We start from the raw sequence: 25,185 nt of genomic DNA on the forward strand, positions 1-25,185 counted from the left end.
GGCTGTCCCGAGTGCATGCCTGCTGAGGAAGCCAACAGGAAGATCCACCCGCGCCAGCCAGCTACAAAGGAATGTTTGTTTTGCTGGGAGGTGGCCTCGGCCAATCAGAAACCTTAAAGAGACCCCGCCTCCCACACCTCATTGCACCTGTTCCAGGGTAAGGGCATTCCTTCAGCACTCTCTAGGTCATGGGTTCCCAAACTGGGGGGCGTGCCCCCCTGCGGGGGGGGGGCGGGTGTGAAGAAATTCCAGGGGGGTGCAAGGCGACCCAGCCTCCCCCCCGCCCCATCAAGTTTTGCTGCCCCGCTCAGTTCCTTTTTTTTTTTTTTTTCAACAAGTTTTACTGCTTTTTTTGGGGCGGGGGGGCGTGAAGGTTTTTTCAAAAATCAAGAAGGGGGGCGTGATGCTGAAAAGTTTGGGAACCACTGCTCTAGGTCCACACCAGCCACTGCAGCATGGGAGCGCACAACCAATCAGCTGAACTGTCTATTCCACAGCTGACAACACCCCTCCCGCCCATTCCTTTCTCCGCAACACACAACTCAGGATAACAAGGACCTTACGGGAGGGACGTGGGGAATCTTCCGCTCTTTAGCAGCTAACGCTGGAACTAACGAGGCATGATGGGCTCCAAGTCATGCGGAGTATGTGAAAGTGGCTCCTTCTGCCCTCCCTGTCAAATAGCTCGCTCCTCAACCAGACCCCCCTCCAAACAGCCCCTGCTCTTCAAAAGGGAGAAGCGGGGAAGCACCTTGCATCCTTGCTGTTTGCCCCAGGCATATCAGATGACAAAAGCTGCTCCTCTCAGCCCATTATTTTGCAGCCCTGATAGGATTAAAGCTGCTCTCATTAATTTTTAAGGTTCCAGCACCCAAGATTAATTATCTCTTGCTTCTCGCTGGAGCAAAAAAAAAACTATATAGAAAACCCCATTCAGCAGACACACTGCACAATGAAAAGGTCACCATGTGATTGTTAAATGAAGTGGCTTAGATGGATACGGGATGTAACCTACCCGTTGGTCTCTGGGCGTGCTGATAGTATTTTACACTATGCAAGTCTCATGTTCCCGCAGAGTGCAGTGTTGTAGCCTCTCTCTGCGTGATGAGACCCCCGAATCCACAGCAGACCCTGGATCTGTAGAAGGTCTGATGCTGGTAGGTTCATCCAGAGGCGTTGCATGTGTGAGAATTCCCGGAGATAATCGGCCCTGTGGCCCGCAGGCCAGAGCAGAACCGCAGTTCAAGTGATTCGGTCAGGAGTGGAGGGGCAGAGAGAAGCAGATTATTTGCCCGAGTTTTTGGTGCTATTGTAAATTTCCAGCTGCCAGTCCAAGTTACCAGACGCCAATGAGACTTAGCCTCAGTAGAACAGGCCAAAAAAAGGCGAATTGTTTTTTCTGGGACCATTATGGCACTTTTATCCTGAGTTTTTTCAACAAAGAAACCCAAACCAATGAGAAAAATAAAATGTGACAAAGTGAAAACCAAACAGATTTTCAGTGTGGTTGGCTTCTGGTGAAAAAAATGCTCCATTTTAGAAAATCAAAAACATTTACCCTCCACAAAGTAAGATTTTGATCCATTGATTTGTGTGTGTGTGTGTGTGTGTGTGTGTGTGTGTGGATGGCAGCCGTTGCTAAAACACCCCTATCCTTTGCAGGTGTCACAAAGTTAATTGTGCACAACAGACAGAGCTCTCACTCATAGAATCACAGAATCATAGAGCTGGAAGAGACCTCAGAAGGTCATCAAGTCCAGTCCCCTGCTCTAGGCACGACCAATCCCAACTCAATCAACCCAGCCAGGGCTTTGTCAAACCGAGACTTAAACACCTCTAGGGATGGAGACTCCACTACTTCCCTAGGGAACCCATTCCAGTGCTTCACCACCCTCCTAGTGAAATAGTTTTTCCTAATATCCAACCTGGACCTCTCCCACCACATAGCTCCTTATTTTGCCATCTGTCACTACTGAGAACAGCCTCTCTCCATCCTCTTTGGAACCTCCCTTCAGGAAGTTGAAGGCTGCTCTCAAATTCCCCCTCGCTCTTCGCTTCTGCAGACTAAACAGACCCAAATCCCTCAGCCGCTCCTCATAGGTCATGTGCTCCAGCCCCCTAATCATTTTAGTTGCCCTCCGCTGGACCCTCTCCAATGCGTCCACATCCTTTTTGCAGTGGGGGGCCCAGAACTGGACGCAATACTCCAGATGTGGCCTCACCAGAGCCGAATAAAAGGGAATAATGACATCTCTGGATCTGCTGGCAATGCTCTTTGCTTCCATGCGCATAGCCTGCGAGGTGCTAATCGCTTCCTGGTCACCTCTCTGCCGGCACGGCGGGCCAGTTGCTGCTCCCCAACATCCCTCAGAATTTCCACCAGGCACCGTGAGCTCCTCGGTCAGAAGCAAGGAAAGCTCGAGCTGACACCTGCCTCCATGACTTTCCGACACCTTCTGTCAGCTTGGGGTGCCGGGATCCGGAGAAGGACACGGAGAGGCTTTCACAGCTTCCCTGAATAATGAACAAGGCGGTGAATAATTCACAGAGCAGCTGTGATTTGTGGCAGTCTGTGCAACCTCGGCCAGATGGGAGATGGAGGGGGGAGTCGGTGTTTTTAATCATAGAATCATAGACTATTAGGACTGGAAGGGACCTCGAGAGGCCATCGAGTCCAGTCCCCTGCCCTCATGGCAGGACCCAGTCTAGACCATCCCTGATAGACATTTATCTAACCTGCTCTTAAATATCTCCAGAGATGGGGATTCCACAACCTCCCTGGGCAATTTATTCCGGTGTTTAACCACCCTGACAGTTAGGAACTTTTTCCTAATGTCCAACCTCAACCTCCCTTGCTGCAGTTTAAGCTCATTGCTTCTTGTTCTATCCTCAGAGGCCCAGGAGAACAATTTTGCCCCCCTCCTCTTTGTGACACCCTTTGAGATACCTGAAAGCCGCTATCACGTCCCCTCTCCATCTTCTTTTTTCCAAACTAAACAAGCCCAGTTCTCGTCGATTCATGCTGATTTCACCCCAGCGCCAGCATTATGGGATATTGCAAATTGAGGCTGATGGGTGTGAGTGGCAGGGGCCAGAAGACCGAGGTATCAATTCTTGTGGGGCTCATAATGGCACCAGGTAAAGGAGCATTGACAGTGGAAGGCTTCATTTCTTCCCCTCTGATTGCTGGAGGGAGTGAAATTCCATGGAGCGTGCAAAGGCCACCCGCTGCGGTTGATTGGCCAAACTTCCTCTATGCAGCTTTGCCAGGGCACCTTTCCCTCGGTCTTCTGGCTCCTGCCACTCACGCCCGTTAGCCCCAGTTTGCAATATCCCATAATGCTGGCGCTGGGGTGGAATCCTTAAGCAGGAATTGAGGAGCCCTTGGATTGCTCCTAGCCCATCATGGAGTTACCAGATGGCAACCGCTTTCTGCCCCTACCAAATCCTGGATCGGATTCATACCAGTGCAGAAGTGCTGCGTGTCGGCTTTTCTTCTCTTCCTCCAAGATTTGTCCTGCCTGGAGGTGCCTCCTCATCCCTACCTCCGCTGAAAGGCATTCACCCCCGCCCCCCAGCCCAAGGGCAGGGGTAGCACAGCCAGATTTGCATTGCAACGGGGCGGGAGGGGGGGATGCAAAGTCAGCATGAGTCAACACCCAGCAAGATTAGAAGCAGCAGGAAACAGCGGACTTGCCAAAGGTGCCTTTTCTCCTCTAGAAAGCCAGCCACTCCCCTCTGCTGGGCGCCAAGCCCAGGGGGTCCAGCTGACCTATTAGCAAGAGGAGAGACAGGCCTAGCCACTGGAATCCATGTAGGGGGGTGTGACAGGGCGCCTGCCCTGCACTGGCCTTTTAAGACCAGGACTCAGGCCCTGAGCCGGGGCTGGGAACAGAGAGGCCAGCTGAAGCTGTTAGGCTAGTGAGGGCCCAGCCGGCAGCTATATAGAGAAGCACAATTTGCTTAGAGAGGAGAGCCAGTGAAGGGCTGACTGCAGAGGAAGCAGGAGCTCCCAGGAGGGAGACCAGCTGGGGATAGCCAGCAAGGGCTGGGAGAAGGCCAGCTAAGACTTCCCCTGGCTAGGGGCCGGAGGCAAGGCCCAGGGTTTGGAGGCGGATCACAGCGCGGCTTAGGTAAGCGGGGCAGTAGAGATAACCCCATTGCCAGTGATGAGCAACCCATACAGACTGTAACTTGCCCTGAGAGGGGCTAGATGAGGACAGTCAGGGGGCACTGAGGCACAGTGGGGGCTTGCACCCTGACAGGGGGGCTGACCCAGACCTGCTCCCAGAGGCCAACGCTTTCGAGTTCCTCAACTAGCTTGAAATCCAGAGCCTGTGTCAGGCGGCTCCATTGCTCTTGTCCTCCCAACCCCTGAGACCGATGGTCCCCCAAGGGCCCACCGCCTGTGCCGTGGGAAGGACCCGGTGGCACTCTCCTACTTGCAACCATCCGGCTAGCAGCTTGAGGCATGTCTGGCAGTGGAGCGTCCCCTCAGACAGCAAGAGGAGCAGCTGGGCTTGCTCCCGCTGCTGATGGCGACTGGATCCACTCAGGAAGCGGCGGCCAGCGGGAGGGACCCGGGACAGCTCCTGCAGAGGAGGGAGCTCAACGAAACGAAAGCTTGGAAGCAGATCCTGTCCCACGCTTGCCGCACCTCCCAGGGGATCGGCGCTCAATGGGGCACGTGCGGCAGCTGCACCGTGCTCCTGCTACAGATCCAGATGCCGCCGAAGGGGAGGAGCGAGCATGCGTGTGAGCTTGGGACAGGCCAAAGCACCCACCGGTGCTCGCTGCCCTCCACTCCCACCCCATCTCCTTGGCTCTTCTGCTTGTGCATGTGACAAACCTGTACGTTGCCTTGTGTGGGTCACGAAGAGCCCAGCCCCTCCCCCATCCCCCGGGAGAAAGGCAGCTTACGGTAACGGCTCTTCCGAGTGTAGTCGCCGACGGTGTTATAAGAACAGCCGGCTAAGTCCATTTACATCAGCGAAGCCCCGGGTCTGCTCCGTGGCAGTTGTGTGCGGTGTGGAGAGGAAAGTGAGCGCATTGGATTGGCTCTGGCTGGAGCCTGTGTCGGGACTGGCACTCTCTGAGCCTGTGCTGGCAACGGATCAAAGAGCCAGCAATTCGTGTAACGGTGCAGTACTGGGAATTTGGCCACCCCTGTTGATAGATTAGAACATAAGAACGGCCAGACTGGGTCAGACCAAAGGTCCATCTAGCCCAGTGTCTTGTCTGGCAACAGTGGCTAATACCAGATGCCCCAGAAGGAGGGAACACAACAGGTAATCCTCACATGATCCCTCCCTTGTCACCCATTTCCAGACAGAGGCTAGGGACACCATTCCTACGCATCCTGGCTAATAGCCATTGATGGACCTAACCTCCATGATGAATCTATGTAGCTCTTTTGAACCCTGTTAAAGTTCTGGCCTTCACCACCTCCTCTGGCAAGGAGTTCCACAGGTTGACTGTGCGCGGAGTGAAGAAAAATCTTCCTTTTGTTTGTTTTAAACCTACTGCCTATAAATTTCATTTGGTGTCCCCTAGTTCTTATATTGTGGGAATAATTAAATAACTTTTCCTGATTCAATTTTTCCACACCAGTCATGATTTTATAAACCTCTGTCCTATCCCCTCCTTATGATTGATGGCTGCACCGCTGCTGGCGTTTCCCCATATCGTTGCATCTTGCAGATGGGCAGCATTTCCATGCGTGGCGGCAGCAGTTGGCTATTTCCCCCGCCAGGTGTTTCCTGGACAGCCAACCTGTTGGAAGTCCCAATAGATTCCACCAGATTCCTCCAACTGGAGTTCCCATTGCCCCAGTAGCTCCATTACTCTCTTGCCACTTGGAACCAATGGAAGAATTCCATCTGGAAATTCCCCGGGGGCCTTCCCCAGGCATACGGCCAGCGCCCTCACCAAGTGCCGGGGTGCTCGTTAGACCAGCTTTGCTCCTTGGGTGATGGGCTTGGCCTGCGGAGTTGGCTGCTCCTTCCTAACCGGGTTGCCGGTGGCCCCCTGCCTTTGTCCTGCTGGTGCTCTGCCAGCCAGGGGACCTCCTCTCTGCAGCAGGGGGAGGAGCACTTAGCAGCCTCCACGCCCTGAGCCGAGCTGGACCAGTAACGGGGCTTTCCGTACCCTGGAAAGCCTGGAGAAAAATCAGTTTGGGTGGAACCGAAAACAAGATTTTCCCTTCTCTAATTTTCCACTCCCGGGGCTGTAAAAAAGACCCACAACCCGTTATGTTCCCATGCTGAGTGCTTTGAATGGTTTTTGTTACACTGCTCAATAAACTTGAAAGGCATTTCAAAACACGAATCGCTTTGCATTAAAAAATTGCAACAATTGCGGGGGGAGGAGGGTTTCCCAAAACCAGCAATTTGATGAACTCAACACAAATTCGAGAATCATTTCGGCGTTGCCAAATCTTTGTTTTTATCCCCCCAAAACATTTTGGTGACAGTTTGCCTGAGCTCCCCCAGCTCCGAGAGGAGCCCAGGACCCCAATGGCGGAAGCCTGTTCCGAGCCAAGCAAGCTCAGGAGACAGGCGGTGAGCTAAAGTGATGAGACGGTTGTGCCACGCGCCGGGACGGCTGCGGCCCAGGGAAACCAGGGCCCCCACCGTGGGGAGCATGGGCAGATGTCTGCCGTGTGTTCTTTCCTGCTGCTGCAACTGTGCCTGGCAGGGAGCCCCCTGTTGCTGTACCTTAAGGAACCCCGGCTCAGATCACAGCCCTGCCATGTGTAGGTGGGAGGCAGAGGGGTGTTTCTAAGCAGTGGGGAATCAAGGGACACAGGTGGATTCCGGGCAGATGGATGAGGAGGCAAATATCCCGCTGCCACCTTTCCCTGTTACCGGAGGACAGCATGTCAGGCTGTCACAGGCGATTAACCACCCGTCAGGCTGGGGCCAGGGTGGGACACTCTGCCTCATTAGCTCACCAGCGCCCGCTGTCTCTGAAGGCCAGAGCTTGCTAATGAGCGACGCGCTCTCCTGCTTATTAATAGGGGAGCAAGTTTCAAGAAGCGCTGACGACGTCTTGCAGATTCATGGTGTCTGGCTCTCGCGTCCCTGCTGATCTGTGCCTGGGCTCAGCATCTTCCCCCGCCAGCCCTGCAACATCCCGGCTTCTCTTGTGATTGGCCACAGGACAAACTCCCTGGCCCTGCAAGGGGCGGTCCCCCATCCCGACACCCTCCAGTGCCGGGGCAGAGGTGTACGGGCCTTGGTGCCCGGGCTCCTGGAAGATTCAGGAACCAGGGGGCGAGCTCCACCAATGTTTGATTCTAGGTCTCTCCCCTGGCCTGCTGGCCATCCCTGTACGCCCCCCTGGAGCATCTCCTGGCTCTGCCAGCTGCTCCCAGGTGATTGAAAAGGGCCGCGGGGCTCCACCACCGGCAGTGCAGTCGGGCTACCTGCTTGCCTGCTCGGCGCCGCTTCCAGAAGTGGCCGGCATTTCCCTCCGGCCCCAGCACCGAGCCCCTGCCAGACGGGTTTGTGGGTTGCTTTCAGGAGCTGGCACCGCCCAAGGTAAGTGCCAACCCCCTGCCCCGGCCCAGAGCCCACACACAAATCCCTCCCAGAGCCTGCCGCGCCCCCTCCTGCCCCCCAAACACTTGCCCCAGCCCGGAGCCTGCACCCTACTCAGTTCCAGAACTCAGCCCCTCACCCTTCCCTCACCCAAACTCCTTCCCAGAGCCTGCTGCACCCCCACCCCTGCCCCAGCGAGGGGAAGGAAGAGGGAAGCGCTGAGCAGTTTTCACTCACCGCAGACCAGTCCCCTGTCACCCATGGCATTCCAAGGCTCCATGTCTTGGCTTCTGACAGCTGCCATCACAGACCAGCGCTTCCCAGGGCTGCGGGACACAGCGCAGGGATGATGGCCCAGCGGGTAGGGCACTTGCTGAGCGCTGAGGCAGCCTGGCTTTGAGTCTCTACTTCACCACAGACCGGGGGCCAATCTCGCCAGGCCTCAGTTTCCCATCTCTAAAATGGGCCTAAGAGCTCTGCTCTGCTCCATAGTGGAGCTGGAAGAATAAACACATGAAAGGGGAGCAGGCGCCCAGCTACGCTCATGATGGGGGCCTGAGACGGACACTGTGAGCTTGGAGCACCACACGGCCTTACACCAACAGACCCACAGGCCAGCAAAGAGGAAAGGGCTCGGGATCCCGAGGGAGTGAAATCTCCATTGGGCTCAAGGGCAGGGGGAGATATCGCAGGACCGGCCCCTGGGGAATCTCTGCATAGCAGTGCTTAGAGTGCCACCCCCCATGGATTGATGAGTGTGGCCAGGAGCCCGCTCAGGGGAGTTTATGGGGTATAGGAGGAACCTCCAGAGCCAGTCCCAGCTGCTCTGCCTCAGCATGGAGCCAGCTGAGCTGTGCCAGGGAAAAGACGGGCATAGCCTATTTCCCCTATGGAGCAGGAAATAGGATGGTTCCAGGGGCAGTAGATAGGCTAGGCAGGGGGAGGCATTGCCTTTCCAAACCACTAGCCTGGCCGTGCCCCACACTTGGCCCTCGAGAACTTCTACTGTAGGCATTCTGAGGGTGGAGCATTTATATTGGCATTAGAAAAGATTCAGAAAAGAGCAACAACAATTATTAGAAGTTTGGAAAGGGTACCGTATGAAGTGAGATTAAAAAGACTTGGACTTTTCAGTTTAGAAAAGAGGAGACTAAGGGGGGATAGGATAGAGGTCTATAAAATCATGACTGGTGTGGAAAACGTGAATAAGGAAAAGTTATTTACTTGTTCCCATAATAAAATATATGAACTAGGGGTCACCAAATGAAATGAATAGGCAGCAGGTTTAAAACAAACAAAAGGAAGTTTTTTCTTCACTCAGTGCACAATCAACCTGTGGAACTCCTTGCCAGAGGATTTGGTGAAGGCTAGGACTTTAACAGGGTTCAAAAAAGAGCCAGCTAGATTCATGGAGGTTAGGTCCATCAATGGCTATTAGCCAGGATGGGTAGGAATGGTGTCCCTAGCCTCTGTTTCTCTGGAAGTGGGTGACAGGGGAGGGATCACGTGAGGATTCCCTGTTGTGATCCCTCCCTCTGGGGCACCTGGTATTGGCCACTGTCGGCAGACAGGACACTGGGCTAGATGGACCTTTGGTCTGACCCAGTCTGGCCATTCTCATATTCTCTCTTTGTGTTCCCAGGGGATAGATCCACCTTTTCTTTGCAACAGCATAAACCACAAATCTCTCCTTGCTCATGGAGATCTATGGTCCTCAATTTGCACAAAAGGACGTGCAGGAGAAAACTTCCCCCTTTGTGTGGTTTCACTATCTGGCCAAGTTTTTTGAAATGTATCTTGGACATATAGTGGGGACGCACTGTAGAGATGCAGTTTTATCACAGTAAAATCAGGCCAAACACCTGGAGCAGTCACGGTAAAACTGTACAAACCCAGAGTGCAGCCTGAGCCCCTCCATCAGGGGCTGCAGTCGAAGAAGTCTCAGAAATGTGTTCAAGGCACAGAATTGTATCCTCACTTTTTAATTTCTGTAATGATCTTTGTGTGTCTGACGGTGCTTTCTGAGTTAAAAGTGAGGGGCTGTTGTGTCAAACTACACACAGTAACTTGTGCGTGCAGCAGGGCACTTGTGCACCCAAAGGGGGTGACTGCAGACACAGTCCTCGGTGCCTTGCGATGGACTAGTTGGGGGGTGACGTTACCATACACCTAGGCTGTGTCTACACTGGGCCACTTATTCCGGAAAATCAGCTGCTTTTCCGGAATAAGCTGCGAGCTGTCTACACTGGCCCTTGAATTTCCGGAAAAGCAACGATGCTCTACTGTACAAAATCAGCCGCTATTCCGGAAAAACTATTCTGCTCCCGCTCGGGCATAAGTCCTTATTCTGGAACACAGTTCCGGAAAAGGGCCAGTGTAGACAGCCCAGTAGTCTTTTCCAGAAAAAAGCCCCGATCGCGAAAATGGCAATCGGGGCTCTTTTCCGGAAAAGCGCGTCTACATTGGCCACAGACGCTTTTCCGGAAAAAGGGCTTTTCCGGAAAAGCAGCCTGCCAATGTAGACGCTCCTTTTCCGGAAAAACTGAAAACGGAATAGTATTCCGTTTTAAGCATTTCCGGAAATTCATGCCAGTGTAGACACAGCCCTATAGGGATCGTGTCAAACCCGTACCCAGCTCTGAGGCATGGCGTGGCAGCCGTAACATCATCATAACCAACACCAGAGTGTCCAGGACACGGAGTGACAAAGGATACAAGGGGGAGGCCTAGGTTGGATATTAGAAAAAACAGTTTCCCTAGGCGGGTGGGGAAGCACTGGGATGGGTTCCCTAGGGAGGGGGTGGAATCTCCATCCCTAGAGGGTATTAAGTCCTGGCTTGTCCAAGCCCTGGCTGGGATGATTTCGCTGGGGTTGGTCCTGCTTTGGGCAGGTGGTCGGACTTGATGACTCCTGAGGTCTCTGCCAGCCCTGGGATTCTAGGATACAAAGCGCCACTTCAGCGCCCGTGCGAATCAGGGAGACAAAATGTAGGACACAGGACTAACTGGCCGCATTGGAGACTTTTGTAATTGGGGCTCCAGCTCCTGAAAGCTTGAGCTTCTCCCCAGAAGAAACCACTTAGTGGTTGTTAGAAGGGACGTAATCTGACAGCGCTTCTGACAGGCAACAAGAATAAAAGCAGGACGGGAAGGCTTAGGCACAGCAGAGCAGAGTCAGAAAGAATCAGATCCCAGAGCCGGGGTGGAGAACCTGCAGCCCCCAGCTTGCCCCTGAGTTTCAGGACTCCCCCCTCACCCAGCATTGTGGAGCCCCCAGTCACTATCCCACTATGAGGCTAGAGTACACAAAAGCTACTAGTCTGGGGGGTCAACAGCTCTGACCCACAGAAAGGTTCCCTATCTCTGTCCTAGAGCAAGGGGAGAATTAAACGCTTTCCCAGTCCTGGGCTGGCTCTCATTGTCTCTGGTTGAGATTAGTAGCAGGTGCAGACACTCAGCAGACTACCTAGGCATGTCAGAGCCAGGCTTCTGAGCATCCCCAGACCGCCACACAAGGGAGGAAGCAAGGAGAAACAAGAAATGTTGCCAGAGGGGAAATGCCGCCCTCCCCAGCCAAATGAAAAGTGCATGGGGTAGCCACGTCAGATGGGGAACAGGAAAGGCAAGTGGCCAGACATTAAAATATGTAACAAGAAAATGTCGGAAGCATGTCGGCTGGTGGGGGGCCTGCAGGAGGAGAGGAATTAACTGGGACAGAGCAGTATCAAAATCAAATAATGAACAGCACGAACGAGTGCACTTACTGACCCTTCCTCGTGGCACCAGTGAGAATGGAAATCAACGCATTTAATACCAATGTAAGGAAATACAGTTTTATACGGCCAGTTATTAACATGTGGAACTCACTGCCACAAGGGGTCCCGGAGGCTGAGAACTTTCAAAATCATGCTAGATGGGGTAAAACAATGGGATCAAACCCACATGCTTCAGGGCATCACCCTTGCATTGGGTCTGCCCTGCACTGGCCCTCTGAGGGTTAAAACCCAGTCCTGGGAGAGTGCTGGAGCAACAGCTGTGGCAGACATTAGCCAATTAGGGCCCAGCTGGGGGCAGTATAAATAAAGGCTCCTGGAGGGGAGGAGAGACTTACACTCTTGCTCCAGCCCTGGAGCAGGAGGGTCCTGGCTGCAGGGAAGCTAGAGGCTTCCTGACTTAGAGCATAGCTAGGGGAGCTCTCAAGCTGCAAGACCTGAGGCTACTAGGACTGCGGGGGGGGGCGCAAACAGCAGGTCCACACCCCTGCCAATGCTGAGAGGCCATGGCTGACTGCAGTTTGCCCCCGAGGCAGGGGCTACTATTCTAGGAGGGGTGGGTGAGATTTTGTGGCCTGCACTGTGCAGGGGGTCAGACTAGATGATCAGAATGGTCCCTTCTGACCTTGGAGTCTGAGTCTATAAGACGGTCAGTGAGGCAAGGTGGGCAGAGCAGGCTGGGGGTTCCCAGAGGGGGAGGACCCCACAGAGTGGGGGCCCTGCAGCAGGGCAGGAAGGATGAGAGTCCTAACACAGAGGTGGAAGAAAACTAAGTAACAGGGATGAGACACCAGCTGCAAGAGGGTTCTCCAGGGCTGAGATGAGCGAATTCCTGAGTGACCAGCAGGTGGCGGTGTGGCCATGAGCCTCATGCCGTTAGTTGCCTACGGCCATTCTTGCGCCACCCTCAGACGCTCGTCTGGGCTGCTGTTGGAGAAAGACCGTGGGTCTGACCCATGACCTATGTCTAGACAGCATTCCTCTGTCAGCAGAGGGATGCAGATTAGGCAGGTCGACATTGCAAATGAGGCAGGGATTTAAATATCTTGTGCCTAATTTGCATAAAATGGCCACTGCGTTTTGCCAACTCAGCACTTTGTTGGCAAAAAGCGGCGGTCTAGAGGGGATCTGTCGAGAAAGAAAGCCTTTTTTGACAGATCCCTTATGCCTCCTGCGAGGAGGTTTACAGGATCTGTCAAAAAAGGCTTTCTTTCTCGACAGATCCCCCTCTAGACTGCTGCTTTTTGCTGACAACATGCTGAGTTGGCAAAACGTGGTGGCCATTTTTATGCAAATTAGACATGGGATATTTAAATCCCTGCCTCATTTGCAATGTCGACCTGCTTAATCTGCATCCCTCTGCCGACAGAGGGATGCAGTCTAGAGCTACCCCCAGTGTCATTACCGCGTTCCTCAATGTGACGTGCGGATGCAAGGGTGTGCGTGGAGGAGTAGATAGTCCCATGCACCCAGGGCCGCTCTCCTGTCTCTGCCCTCGCAATCCCTGTGCAGTCAGGGAGTTGCACAGGGTATAAATGATGGGGAGGTCCCATTGTAGTTCTCTTCACTTTCCCATTCAAGCTCCTTTCCTCCCCCCCAACCACATTCTGCAGCCCTCACCTCTCTGCAGCTTGTATCTCTCTGCAGAGCTGCCATACGTAGATCCTGGATTTACAGCCAGGAGGAGGGGAAGGTCTCACCAGATGTCCTGTAGCGATTCGGGGTTCCCTGGCTTGTAGGGGTAGTGAATGCTCGAGGCTCATGAGGTTACACCCTGTGGGCTTGTGATTCTCCCTCTGCGGAGCCAGGGGGTACTATCGGCCAACCTGCTACGTGGGGTATACATCTGTGCAGCGACTGTAGGGGCCAATATGCTACCAGGCCCTACAAGTTCCGTGCAGGACTTAAAAGGGCAGCCACAACCTGGTTCCAACCGCAGTGTCGGCTGGAAGAGGTGCCCCCATGCGGTGAATTGCATCCAGTCCCCCTCGGCAGAGCCAGCTGCCAGCCCACCCCCACCTCGCCTGCTGAGGAAGCTCTGCTGTCCCCAGGCAGCCCCCTCATGGTGCCATTTATATTTAAAGGCCGCGTTTAAAATAAACGTGCTGCCAAAAGCGATCTGAGGTAACAGGCCAGGCAGGCCTGATTTGTTCGGAGCGATGCCTTGTCGAGCGCTACTCTGTGGGCCTCTGGGAAGGGGATTGATTTGGGCTCTGCAGACACGGGGGTGCAGAGGACGCGGGGCTGGAAACGCCAGCCCTGCTAGCCACAAGGGGAGAAAAGTTACTTCCTGAACTTGGCAAACCGGTGGCTGGAAGGGACCAAACCGGACAGGCTCAGAGCCTGGTACAAATGGGACTGCCAAGCAGCCCCACAATCTGGATGTGGAGGGCCCTCTGGAGAAGAGCGGGGATGAGGTTCTGCAAGGTGAAGAGCCCCTTCCTTGGGCAAGGGCCGTAGTTACCCTGGGGCCGGCATGAGCCTGTGTTTGTGGCGTGGGGCTGCGAGGTGCCCCGCCCTGCTCGGGGGTGGCGGCGAGCGTGAGAAATGCAACAGAGTTAGCACAATGCGGGCCGGGGCGCCTGCTTCCCAGTGAGCTTTTAAGCTTCTTCGCCACCTCAAACGCCCCCAGCCGGACAGCGGGACAAGTGGTCGCATCTCGCTTCCCTCCCTGCAGCAACGTGAGCGCTGCCTTGGGCCTCTGAGCGGTCTTTACTATGGATTCAGCGGGACTCGCCCTGCAGTCGGCTGGCTGGCCTAGCTGCTGCTCTGGACTCTCTATGGCGATGCACGTACAGACACCGTGCGTTTCTCAGGAGCGGCGCCGACACACAGTGGCTCGTTTGAGGGGCCACGTGTCAAATGCCATTGTGGTGCTCCAGCCGGAGGGGTGATTCAGGTCCCCCAACTGGGAATGCCTGGTTCACATCTCAGGCTCGGGCCCTGGCTCTTTTGCTGGCAAGAGACAGGAGCCAGTGTGGGACGGCCCGGGGCGAAGAGGCACTGACAGGTGGTGTCTCGTCAGTGGGGAGGGCGTAACGGGGAGATAAAGGTGAACGTTTTCAGAACGGTGGGGGAGAGGGCTCGGAGGTGGAGCGCCGTGGTTTGTGGGGACTCAGCCTGAGACATGAGTGGTCGATGAAGGCCGGGCTGGGGGAGGCAAGCCACTAGCCCCACCTCCAGCCCCGCCACCGGGGGGCAACAATGCTGAGTCTTAATCCGCTGGGGGTGGGCAGTTGCATGGCACAAGCCAGCCCCCTCCTCTACAGAGGGCCGTGTGCATCCGCCCGCCAGGGGACAAGAAGCCGGAAGACCCCTCTGAGCGCCTCTCACGCTCGCCCTATCCTTCCGAGCTGGCACTTCCGAGGTGAGCTGTCAGGGTGACAGAGCAGGCCGGGCTGGCATGCGACCATCACCCACCCGCTCCGCCCGCCAGTTCCCCGGCAACGTGTTGGCACCGTACAACTCAGGCTTCTGCCCAGCACACGGAGCCGGCTTCATCCTGACCCGAAAACACCCCAGCCGGCGTGATGGGGAGGGAGGAGGAGAAGTTGTCGTCGTGTTGCTATGGCAATGGCCCCTGCAACCTTCCTGGCTGAACCTTCAGCTTCATCGCTTCTCTTTTCTGGCATGTTGCCTCATGCTGCGCACCGGGCGCCGTCCGCCTTAAAACACGAACGAGCCAGCAAAGCCCAGCGATGGTCGCTGTGTGCGCAGGGTCACGGCTTCCCTCCAGCGGCAAAGTACTCGCACTGGGTTATTTTAATAACGAACGCGTGGTTTAGTGCCACTACAGATGAAAAGCAGGCAGGGGGTGCCTCTGAGTTGCCATCCAGGTGGGGGCACCTGGCCAGGTTTATACAGAGCCTCCTGCAGCAGATCCGACCCCTACACAAAGAAAGGGCTGCCTACGGAGGGTGAGAGCTGTTGGCAGTGTTTTCGGAGGCGGCATGGGCGGGGCAGCTCACAGAGAACCTCCTGTCTAAGGAGGGTACTGTCTCTTTGGCCTGCCCCTCAATGCAGCAGTGACTGTAGGGTGGGATTCATGCGATCACCCAGCCCATAACGGGAGGGAAAGGTCAGAAAAGAGAAGAGAAGGAAAAGGCACCAGAGGAAAGAAGAGTCAACAGTGAGACAAAATAGCAACTGGTCCCACTTTTTCACCTGTGGATTTGATCGCCCCTGTTGAAATCAGTCAGTTTTTCCATTGATTTCAATGGGAGCCCTTTAGGATCCGTCTTTAAAAAGTTGCTTTTCTACCCTAAATGCCTCATGGACTGAACTGTTTGTGGGGCCCCTTATCTGTTGGCCTTTGGTATCAAAATACGGAGTCCTTCCTTTTTAAAAAACATTTTAGTTAAACACTTTTCTGTATTAGCCCTTAGTGCTGTGGAAATGTTTGATTTGTTTTCATAAGAATCTAATTTACATAAATCTGTTTTAAAAAATCACTGTTCGCTAAGAGGTCCTGATCAAGTGATCCATATATCTGTCTATCCATCTAGCGCTCATGCAGGCATCTGTCTGTCTAGCAAGGCATCTATCTATTCATCTATCATTCATGAAGCTATCTGTTAATTTATCAGTCATCTAGACAACTGTCTATCCGTCTCTCCGTCAGGAAGATACCTGTCTATCAATCACGTAGACAGCTGTCTATCCCTCTATCACTCACATAGGCATTTTTTATATCAACTATCGTCTAGGCATAGATGATACCACACTTTTCCTTGTGGTGCTGTACTACCTCAGTGACTACTCCCAGTGTGACTATTAACTAACTCTCTGGCAGTGATTGTCTATGTTCGGGATTCAGTGCTCAGCTGATGTCCATTCTTTTCCCTTTCCTGTTTCCCTGCAGTTGCTCCCAAAGGTCCAAAAATCATGATGACCCCAACGAGAGCCCGAGTTGGAGACACGGTTCGGATCTTGGTGCAGGGCTTTCAGGTGTGCAGGCTTTTTATCCTCTTAGCAGGCGAGGGCCTGGTTTCTGTTGTACTGGTAGGTGATGATACATCTTCTCATGAGCAGATTTATGAAGCCTGGCAAAGGAGCAGATGGTGGAGGATGGGGGGGGGGGGTTGCCAGGTGAATTGCTTGAGTTTAGTTTGGGGTTTGATTTTTTTTTTCATCCATCAGCCCCACAACCCAGCTGCTAACTTTGGTTGCAGGTTTTGCAATTGCACATGCAAAGCAGGGAATTGCGCATGCAGATGGATGATGACAGCAGATGGCTTGCAAAGTTCCTTGAGTTGCATGTGCATTAGTGCTACCACTGCACATAAATAAGGCGTGCAGTTCCTCATGGGTTTTGCACGCTCAATTACACACTCCGCTCTTGAAATTGGCTCTTTTGTCTCTCAGTTAGAAATTGATTTGTTGTCACTTGGAGTTTTCTCTAATAGAAATCACTTGACAAAATAAATGCCCACATATCTCTATACCTTTGGCTTGGAGTCATCATTCTGTAAATGAATGATGCAGTAATTATGAACCTAGCTTGTGAATTAATGGCACAGAGTTGGGTGAGCTTTCTTTAGACTAAATAAGTGGATTTTACATCTATGGTATAACTTAACTGGGAAACAAGATGTGTCTTTAACTCATCTTCGCTAACACAAGGCAAAGTCCTAGTGAAGAGAAAGCAGTTTGTGGTTCTAACACATGTGGGCAGGTCAAGGTAACGACAATGGGGGACTGTAGGGTTTACCTTGAGCTGCTAACACCTACAAAAACTACAGCCTGCCTTGTCTTTGCTAGGATTTTAGCTTGTTAGTTACCATACAAACACATATTTTTTCCTGGAGTTAAGCTTTCGTATCGTGTTATTATGGGACAGATTCTCCATGGGCTGACCCCCATGCAGCCCTTCTCATTTGCGCGAAGGAGTTGCAACGTGCGCCACCGATCCTCTCCCGGGTGGCAGCATTTCAAACCCACTCCTCACATATTGCACAGACCGACGGTGCAAAGTACTGAAGAACCAGACGCTGCCTGTGCATTCCGCCGGCTGCCTGTTCGTTTTTAATCTCATTCCTTTAAATGTCAATGACTTGTGGAGGATGTGAGATCTGTTTCCTGCCACTGTATCTGCACCTCTACGTGGTGCTTTTTTACAAGGCTAGCACGGCTAAGCAAGTGAAAATTGAACAGTGCCGATTCATTTAATCAGTACAGTGACCATGCCATAGTTAGAGCCTTTAAGGGTTCATCTACACTGCAATAAAAGACCCGCCACACAGCCATGGCTCATCCAGGCCAGTGATTTGGGTGTAGAAGACAGCAACTATAGGACTAAAAATCGCAGTGTAGATAGGTGAGCTCAGACCTGGAACCTGAGCTCTGAAACTCTGCGAATGGGGCTGGTCTCCAAGCCTGAACTCCAGCCTAGATGTCTACACTTCAGTTTTTAGCGTTCTCCCCTCTCCCAAAGGCTCAGAGACTCAGTACTGCAGGATGTTCTTATGGCCGCATAGACACACCCCGCGTGCTGAGCGCTAACATTTCAATGGTGACATGGGGCAATCCATGCGGTCACCCGGAGGGGCTGTAAAGTTCTCTGGGATCTTTGAGGTCGGAGTGTTAATGGTTCCCAAACGTTCCTGGTCCACACACCTTCTTCTTCAGAAACTGCAGTGCGGTGAATGGCTGGACTTTCAAGCTGAGAGATCTTCTTTGGGAACCCTGGGGCTAGAAGATCTAACGGTCCCGTCTGTCCTTATCTGACTCTGTAGCTCTTTAGGAGGAGGAAAACTCCAGGGCTGTGTCTAGACTGGCCAGTTTTTCTGGAAAATCAGCCACTTTTCCAGAAAAACTTGCCAGCTGTCTACACTGGCCGCTTGAATTTCCGCAAAAGCACTAACTTCCTACCGTAAGAAATCAGTGCTTTTTGCGGAAATACTATGCTGCTCCCGTTCGGGAAAAAGTCCTTTTGTGCAAAACTTTTGCGCAAAAGTGCCAGTGTAGACAGCTCAGATTTGTTTTGTGCAAAAAAGCCTCGATGGCGAAAATGGCGATCGGGGCTTTTTGCAAAAGCGCGTCTAGATTGGCATGGACGCTTTTCCGCAAAAGCGCTTTTTCCGCAAAAGCGTCCGTGCCAATCTAGATGCTCTTTTCTGAAAATGCTTTTAACGGAAAACTTTTCCGTTAAAAGCATTTCCGGAAAATCATGCCAGTCTAGACACAGCCCAGTGGTTAGCTTTGTGTCGGTATCAGGGTGCTTAGCAGGGACGGCAGTAATGACGAAGACGCCACATTATTAAAATAACCCCTATGTTTAAAGCTGGTTTCCCCATTTTGGCTGCAGAATGAAGTCTTCCCCGAGCCCTTGTTCACCTGGACCCGCGTTGGGAGCCGGCTCCTGGATGGCAGCGCTGAGCATGATGGGAAGGAGTTGATCCTAGAAAGAGTACCAGCTGAGTTAAACGGTTCCATGTACCGCTGCACTGCCCAGAACCCACTGGGCTCCACCGACACCCACACTAGGCTTATCGTGTTCGGTACGGTATATACCCCTGGGAAGAGCCCTCCCCCGGGCCACGCCAGCCCCACCACCCCGGACCAAACCGAAACCGGCTTTGCCTTTGGCCTGTCCACGCTGCTTTGTCATTTGCGGTTTGCGACTCCTCGTGTGACTGGCATTCTGATTGAAGGAGCGTTTGCCAGTGGCCTGTTCCAGGCCCCGAGCTGAGACTCATCATTAATATTATTTATTTTACAGCTCAAATAACTAGCCCGGGGTCTCTGTCCTGAAAAATTTATGCTCCTGAAGTGACATGGGTGGGAGTTGTTTATAGTGCACGTGGGACAATAACTGATGATTTTGGTTCTCTGCCAGTTCTGGGGGAAAGAAAAATCATTTTGAAACAGCTGAAAACATATTTTATTGAAATGTGTGCAGCAGGGCTGTTTTTTTCACACGTCGGGGTGCTAAGAGAATATGTATAGAGACGCCCTGGATTGTTCTTTGCTAACCCTACTCCTCCTAGCAATACGGGCCTCTCCTTTGTGATCCTTGTTTCACCAGAGGGTCACAGACATTGAAAATGGACGAGACTTATTTCTGGTGAGGCAGTCTGTCCCCTTGTCAATGCAGGCTCTTTACACGGGCTTTGGCAGCCAAAACGAGGAGGACGGAGCGTTCCCCACCTTCTTTTGGGAGACTCTTCCACAGTCGGATGGTCTCACCCCTAAGAAGCCAACCTTGTTTGCTTTCTTAAAATGTCCACCCCTTTACTTTGCACCTCCCAGTAGCCGGCCAATGGGAGCTGCTGTGCTCTTGCGTGCAGGCGGCTCATGGTCTACCCCTCCCCTCTTGGCATGCCACACAGAGACGCACATGCTGGCCCCAGCAGCCGGCTGCCCCAAGCAGTGTGTGGGGCTGTGGCAGGCAGGGTGCCAGCCCAAGGTGCCTGCTGGGCTGCTGCCAGAAGCCTCCTAGGGTAAGCGCCACCTGGCCAAAGCCTGCACCTGACACCCAATCCCCTTCTGCACCCCAACTCCCTGACCCAAGTCACAACCCGAACCCCCCCACACCCCAACTCCCTGACCCAAGTCACAACCCAAACCCCATCCCCTCCTGCACCCCAACTCCGTGACCCAGGTCACAACCCGAACCCCCATCCCCTCCTGCACCCCAACTCCCTGACCAAGGTCACAACCCGAACCCCCCATCCCCTCCTGCACCCCAACTCCCTGACCCAGGTCACAACCCAAACCCCCCATCCCCTCCTGCACCCCAACTCCCTGACCCAGGTCACAACCCAAACCCCATCCCCTCCTGCACCCCAACTCCCTGACCCAGGTCACAACCCGAACCCCATCCCCTCCCGCACCCCAACTCCCCGACCCAGGTCACAACCCAAACCCCATCCCCTCCCGCACCCCAACTCCCCGACCCAGGTCACAACCCAAACCCCATCCCCTCCCGCACCCCAACTCCCCGACCCAGGTCACAACCCAAACCCCATCCCCTCCCGCACCCCAACTCCCTGACCCAGGTCACAACCCAAACCCCATCCCCTCCCGCACCCCAACTCCCCGACCCAGGTCACAACCCAAATTCCATCCCCTCCTGCACCCCAACTCCCTGACCCAGGTCACAACCCAAACCCCATCCCCTCCTGCACCCCAACTCCCTGACCCAGGTCACAACCCAAACCCCATCCCCTCCCGCACCCCAACTCCCCGATCCAGGTCACAACCCAAACCCCATCCCCTCCTGCACCCCAACTCCCCGATCCAGATCACAACCCAAATTCCATCCCCTCCCGCAACCCAACTCCCTGACCCAGGTCATAACCCAAACCCCTGCACCACCTCCTGCCCCAAGTCATAACCCAAACCCTCTGCATCCCCTCCTGAACCCCTGTTGCTGGTCACAACTCCTTCTCAAACCCTGCGCACCTCCTTTACCCCTCCCTTGGTCAGAATCCCCTCCTTCATCCAAACTCCCTCCCATACCCCATCCCGCCGCATCCCAATCCAAGCTCCTTTCTGCACCCTACCTCCCTCCTAGATCCCCCACACACTGTTAATATTAGAGAAAAGTGCAGCCCTTGACCACCACATTTTTACAGTGGCTCCCCCATCAAAAATTGCTGCCCACCCCTGAGCCAGAGAGATGAGAGTCTGTTCCTGCTGATGAGACTCAGCAATAAAAGAAAAGCCAGAGAAGTGAGGCTGCCCGCGATCACCCTGTTAGGGTTTCCCATTTGTTGGGCACTAGTCACTGATGGGCCCTTGTGGTTGAGAAAGGCAGAGCCACCGTGGTGTGAAAGTGACACTAGCGTCCCTCCCCAGGAGATAAATGTGCACTTACAAGTTATTTTTGATGTTATCCCATCTGAAATTAGCATCTAATTCTAATTAGCATCTGTGTATATTTTGTTTTAATCAGAAAACCCAAATATTCCAAGAGGAACAGAAGATTCAAACGGTAAGTGTGGATCCTATGCTACATTTCCTCCTGAATTACAGTGAATTTCTGAATTGCCTCTGGGTTTGATGGATAGAACCGAACCTCTCATGTTCTTAGGAGGCCAAGCATAGATAAAACGTTCCCCTGTGTGCACGGCCAAGAATCTTCCATGCCCCAGGGAACCAAACGTTTTCTGACAGTTTGATCCATAGCGTTAATCAGCTGGTGAGCCCCTAGCAATCAATGCGCGGCAGAACAAACTCTGCTGAATATGACGGTTGTTCCTCTATGTGGACAAAGAAGTTTGTTTGCCCCATCACCACTTCAGGTGATTAAAAAAAATTCATCTAAACTTTTTTCCAATGAAAAACCAAATTCCATTTTGTCAAGTATTTTTCTCAGGTGCTCATTAAAAAAATAACCCCCCCAAACTGAAGGAGGGTAGGAGAAAGGGATCTGTTTTGGATTGTTTGGGGGGGGATCTTTGTTTTGTTTTGTTTTGTTTTTATGCGAAGCCATACAATTGGTTAGCAAAACAAATTTTGGTTTTCATTCAAATTTTTCAGAAGGGGGAAAAAAACATTCCTGTGGTAGCTCTAATGATCTCCTGTGTTCTCACAGCAATCTACAGTATTCCAGCCTCCGCCTCCAGTCTGCCTTTTCTACCACAAATAGGCTGTGTCTAGACTGGCATGATTTTCCGCAAATGCTTTTAACGGAAAATGCATTTGCGGAAAAAAGCGTCTAGATTGGCACGGACGCTTTTCCGCAAAAGCACTTTTTGCGGAAAAGCGTCCGTGCCAATCTAGACGCATTTTTGCGCAAAAAATCCCCGATGGCCATTTTCGCGATCAGGGCTTTTTTGTGCAAAACAAATCTGAGCTGTCTACACTGGCCCTTTTGCGCAAAAGGACTTTTGTCCGAACGGGAGCAGCATAGTATTTCCTCAAGAAGCACTGATTTCTTACAGTAGGAAGTCAATGTTCTTGCGGAAATTCAAGCGGCCAGTGTAGACAGCTGGCAAGTTTTTCCACAAAAGCAGCTGCTTTTGCGGAAAAACTTGCCAGTCTAGACGCAGCCCATAAGAGCAGGGGGGAGATTTCAGACACAACTTTTTTTCATCAGAAAATGTTGGTTCATCAAAGCCGGAGCTGTTGGCGCTGTTCCGTTTCAACAAAACTACTTCAAAATATTTTGGAAACAAAAGGGTCGAAATGGTCCGAATGGGATGTGTTTTGACATGGTTTAAAGAAAAAGTTTTGTTTTCTAGTTCCAAATCACTTTTCAACTGAAATTTTCATTTTAAGCAGAATTTTTTTTAAAGGCCAACACTGAAATAAAACTTTTCTAAATGAGCTAAACCTAAAAGCGTTATTTGTCCTCACCTGAAAACCTTTTTGGATTTATTTCTTTGGGAACATTTTTAAGATGTTTGACTTTTCATCCCAGTTCCTGTTGGGATTTTTTTTTTTTTAACTCTCATGAGTCGAGACAAGCATTTCCCATCCTGCTCCGTGTGTAGCTCTTTATGCCAGCAGAGAATTTGCCCTAATAACGGTTTTGTTTAGTTGTGACACTGCTGAATCTGGCCCTAGTAGCGTTGGGAATGCTACAGGGTATGTCACAGCCTGCGTGGGAATCCTGCGTTACTCCCTCTTCCCCAGTGTATAAACAATGCTGCCTTGGCAACTCAGTGAATGCCAGAGCAGTAATCAGTAAGAGTCACAACTGTGTATCACTTACAGTCATCCTGCAACTATCATATCTTAGCCTGTCAGCACCTCAGTCCTGCCGACAGACAGGTGCAAAGGGGGCAATTATCCGGGGCCCGGTGAGTCAAAGGGGCTTGAGGATCCGGCTGCCAATGCTGCCGCAGTAGCAGTGATGGCAGCCGGAGCCCTGGGTCCTTTCTATCACTGCTGGAGTGCTGTGATGCTCACTCCAGGCAGTGCTAAGGGCTGGGGGGGTAGGGAGGCACGCTCCAGGCAGCACTGAGAGCCAGCTGCCCTTGGCCCTGCCCCTTCCAGGAGCAAGTAGCTGCCCCCACCCCTCACCTTGCCCAGAGGCCTTTGCTGCCCTTAGAGCAGGGCTCTGGGCCAGATTTTGATCCTAGACCAACCACGGAGAGAAAGGATGTTCTTGTGGTTAAGGGGCTGGGATTTGGGAGCACGCAGCTCAATTCCTGGCTCTGTCGCACACTCCCCGTGTGGCTTCACCCCGTGCCAGTTTCACCATCCCGAAAATGGGGACCCCACCGCTTCCATTCTCCCACCCTTCGTCTTGGCTGTTCAGACTGTCGTAGGCTGTGTGTGGTCGAGATTGTTCCTTGCTGCGTGATTGTACAGTGCCTCGCCCAATGGGAACCCAATCTCAACAGGGGCCACTAGCTACCACCCTAATACAAGTAATGAATATTAGACTAATTTAGCACATCCAGATTCGTGTCGCAGAAATCAGCAGCGTTACTCCAGATTTACACCCGTATAACTGGAATCAGATTCTGGTCCCTGCCTGGTCTATACCTCTATAAACCAGTGATGGGCAACCTAGGCTAGAGAGTGGGCCGCTTGAGTGGCCCTTCCGTCATCTGAGTAGGCCGCAAGATCACAGTCACCAAGACAGTCTCCTGGATAGTTTTGCTCCCTGCGCTTGCATCCCTAGAATGTGCGGGGTGGGCCGATTGAACCAAACGGAGCATTGATTGGCTGCAGAGGGAGCGCACGGCTCTCCCAGGCAGTATGGTGTGCACTTAGCATGCACCCCACTTCCTGGGCTCTGGCTTTACGTGCGTGTCACCTTAGTAACACCAATAGAAAAAAACCACACGGACAGAAACCAGCAGGATCTGTCAACCCTGCACATAGGTAACAGTAACCAAATGTCTCACGGACCACACCTAGAACCCTGACAGGCAGGTTGCCCATCAATGCCACCACTGATATAAACAGCCTCTTAGTTTGCATATCGCTACAGGACACCCTTGGTCATAACATCTCTAACCCTCACCCTTCCTTGTTTCGTCTAGGTTCAGGCACCAGCCCTAACAGCTTCAGGCTAATTTTGACGCTCACCCTAACAGTGATCCTTGAGCTGACGTGAAGGTTTGCCTCCTCCTCCCTCAAACAGCTCCACCCGTCAGTTGGTTTTCTTTTCTTTTTTTTCTTTTCTTTTTCTAAACTATTTACAGTCTTGTTATCGGTCTCTTTCTGTCTGTGTCTTGGCTCCCTCAGTCGATTTAATTAAAATAAAAAAATTTCCCCCTGGTAAAAGGCTGTGCATATTATTTTCCATATGCAATCCTTGGCATATTGAAAGGGCAGTCTGGTCCTTCCACATGCAAAACAAGGGCTGGTCATTGTACCCAAATGCCCATACAGGGAATGCATCCAGGCACATATTTTGCAGATGTAGTTTAGACGCTGGTGTTGGTAAAAGTCACCCCATCTGGACAAACAGAGGTGGAAAGTCTAGCAATGGCTAGGACCAGGATTGAGGACAGGGGGTTTTATCGCCAGCTCTGTGTGACCTTGGTTCAAGTTGCTTTGGTCAACATTTTCAGAAGCTCCCACTGATTTTGAAGGCACACCCCAAATTTCCAGGTGTGGTGCATTCCCATTGATTAATGGTTATTGGCACTCAGCCCCTATGAAAATCAGATACTAGGTGTCTTAGGTTGGATCCTCAAAAACTGGTGCAAACTTTTGAAAAGCCTAATCTCCACCTCTCTGCCTCAGTTTCCCTCACTGCAGATTGCACATATATTACTACAGTGAGAGTCCCAGATGCAACGTGCTGTAGAAGTTCAGAGCATCGCTGTTGCCCACTAAAACTCAGCCTGTGAGTTTCCTTCTTCTTTGTAGGCCAAAATGTCATAACATTCCATCATTTCCTGAAATCAAAGGAAGTGACACAGAAATAACAAGTAGGAATTAGTCATGGTTTGTGCTGGGAA

The 25,185-nt window shown here is 52.4% G+C and overlaps 1 protein-coding gene across 1 annotated transcript in view; it reads left to right on the forward strand.

Moving 5' to 3' along the window:
* IGSF21 (immunoglobin superfamily member 21) overlaps positions 1–24,515 on the forward strand; it is a 298,036-nt gene extending 273,521 nt beyond the window's left edge. The window contains exons 7-10 of the mRNA XM_075906417.1: positions 16,176–16,261; positions 18,621–18,813; positions 21,213–21,251; positions 24,259–24,515. Of these exons, the coding sequence (XP_075762532.1) occupies positions 16,176–16,261; positions 18,621–18,813; positions 21,213–21,251; positions 24,259–24,332 (392 nt within the window). The 3' untranslated portion in view covers positions 24,333–24,515. The remainder of the gene's footprint in view (positions 1–16,175; positions 16,262–18,620; positions 18,814–21,212; positions 21,252–24,258) is intronic.
* The last annotated feature ends 670 nt before the right edge of the window (positions 24,516–25,185 follow it).

This window comes from Pelodiscus sinensis, chromosome 23, assembly GCF_049634645.1.
Source record: "Pelodiscus sinensis isolate JC-2024 chromosome 23, ASM4963464v1, whole genome shotgun sequence".
NCBI lineage: Eukaryota > Metazoa > Chordata > Testudines > Trionychidae > Pelodiscus > Pelodiscus sinensis.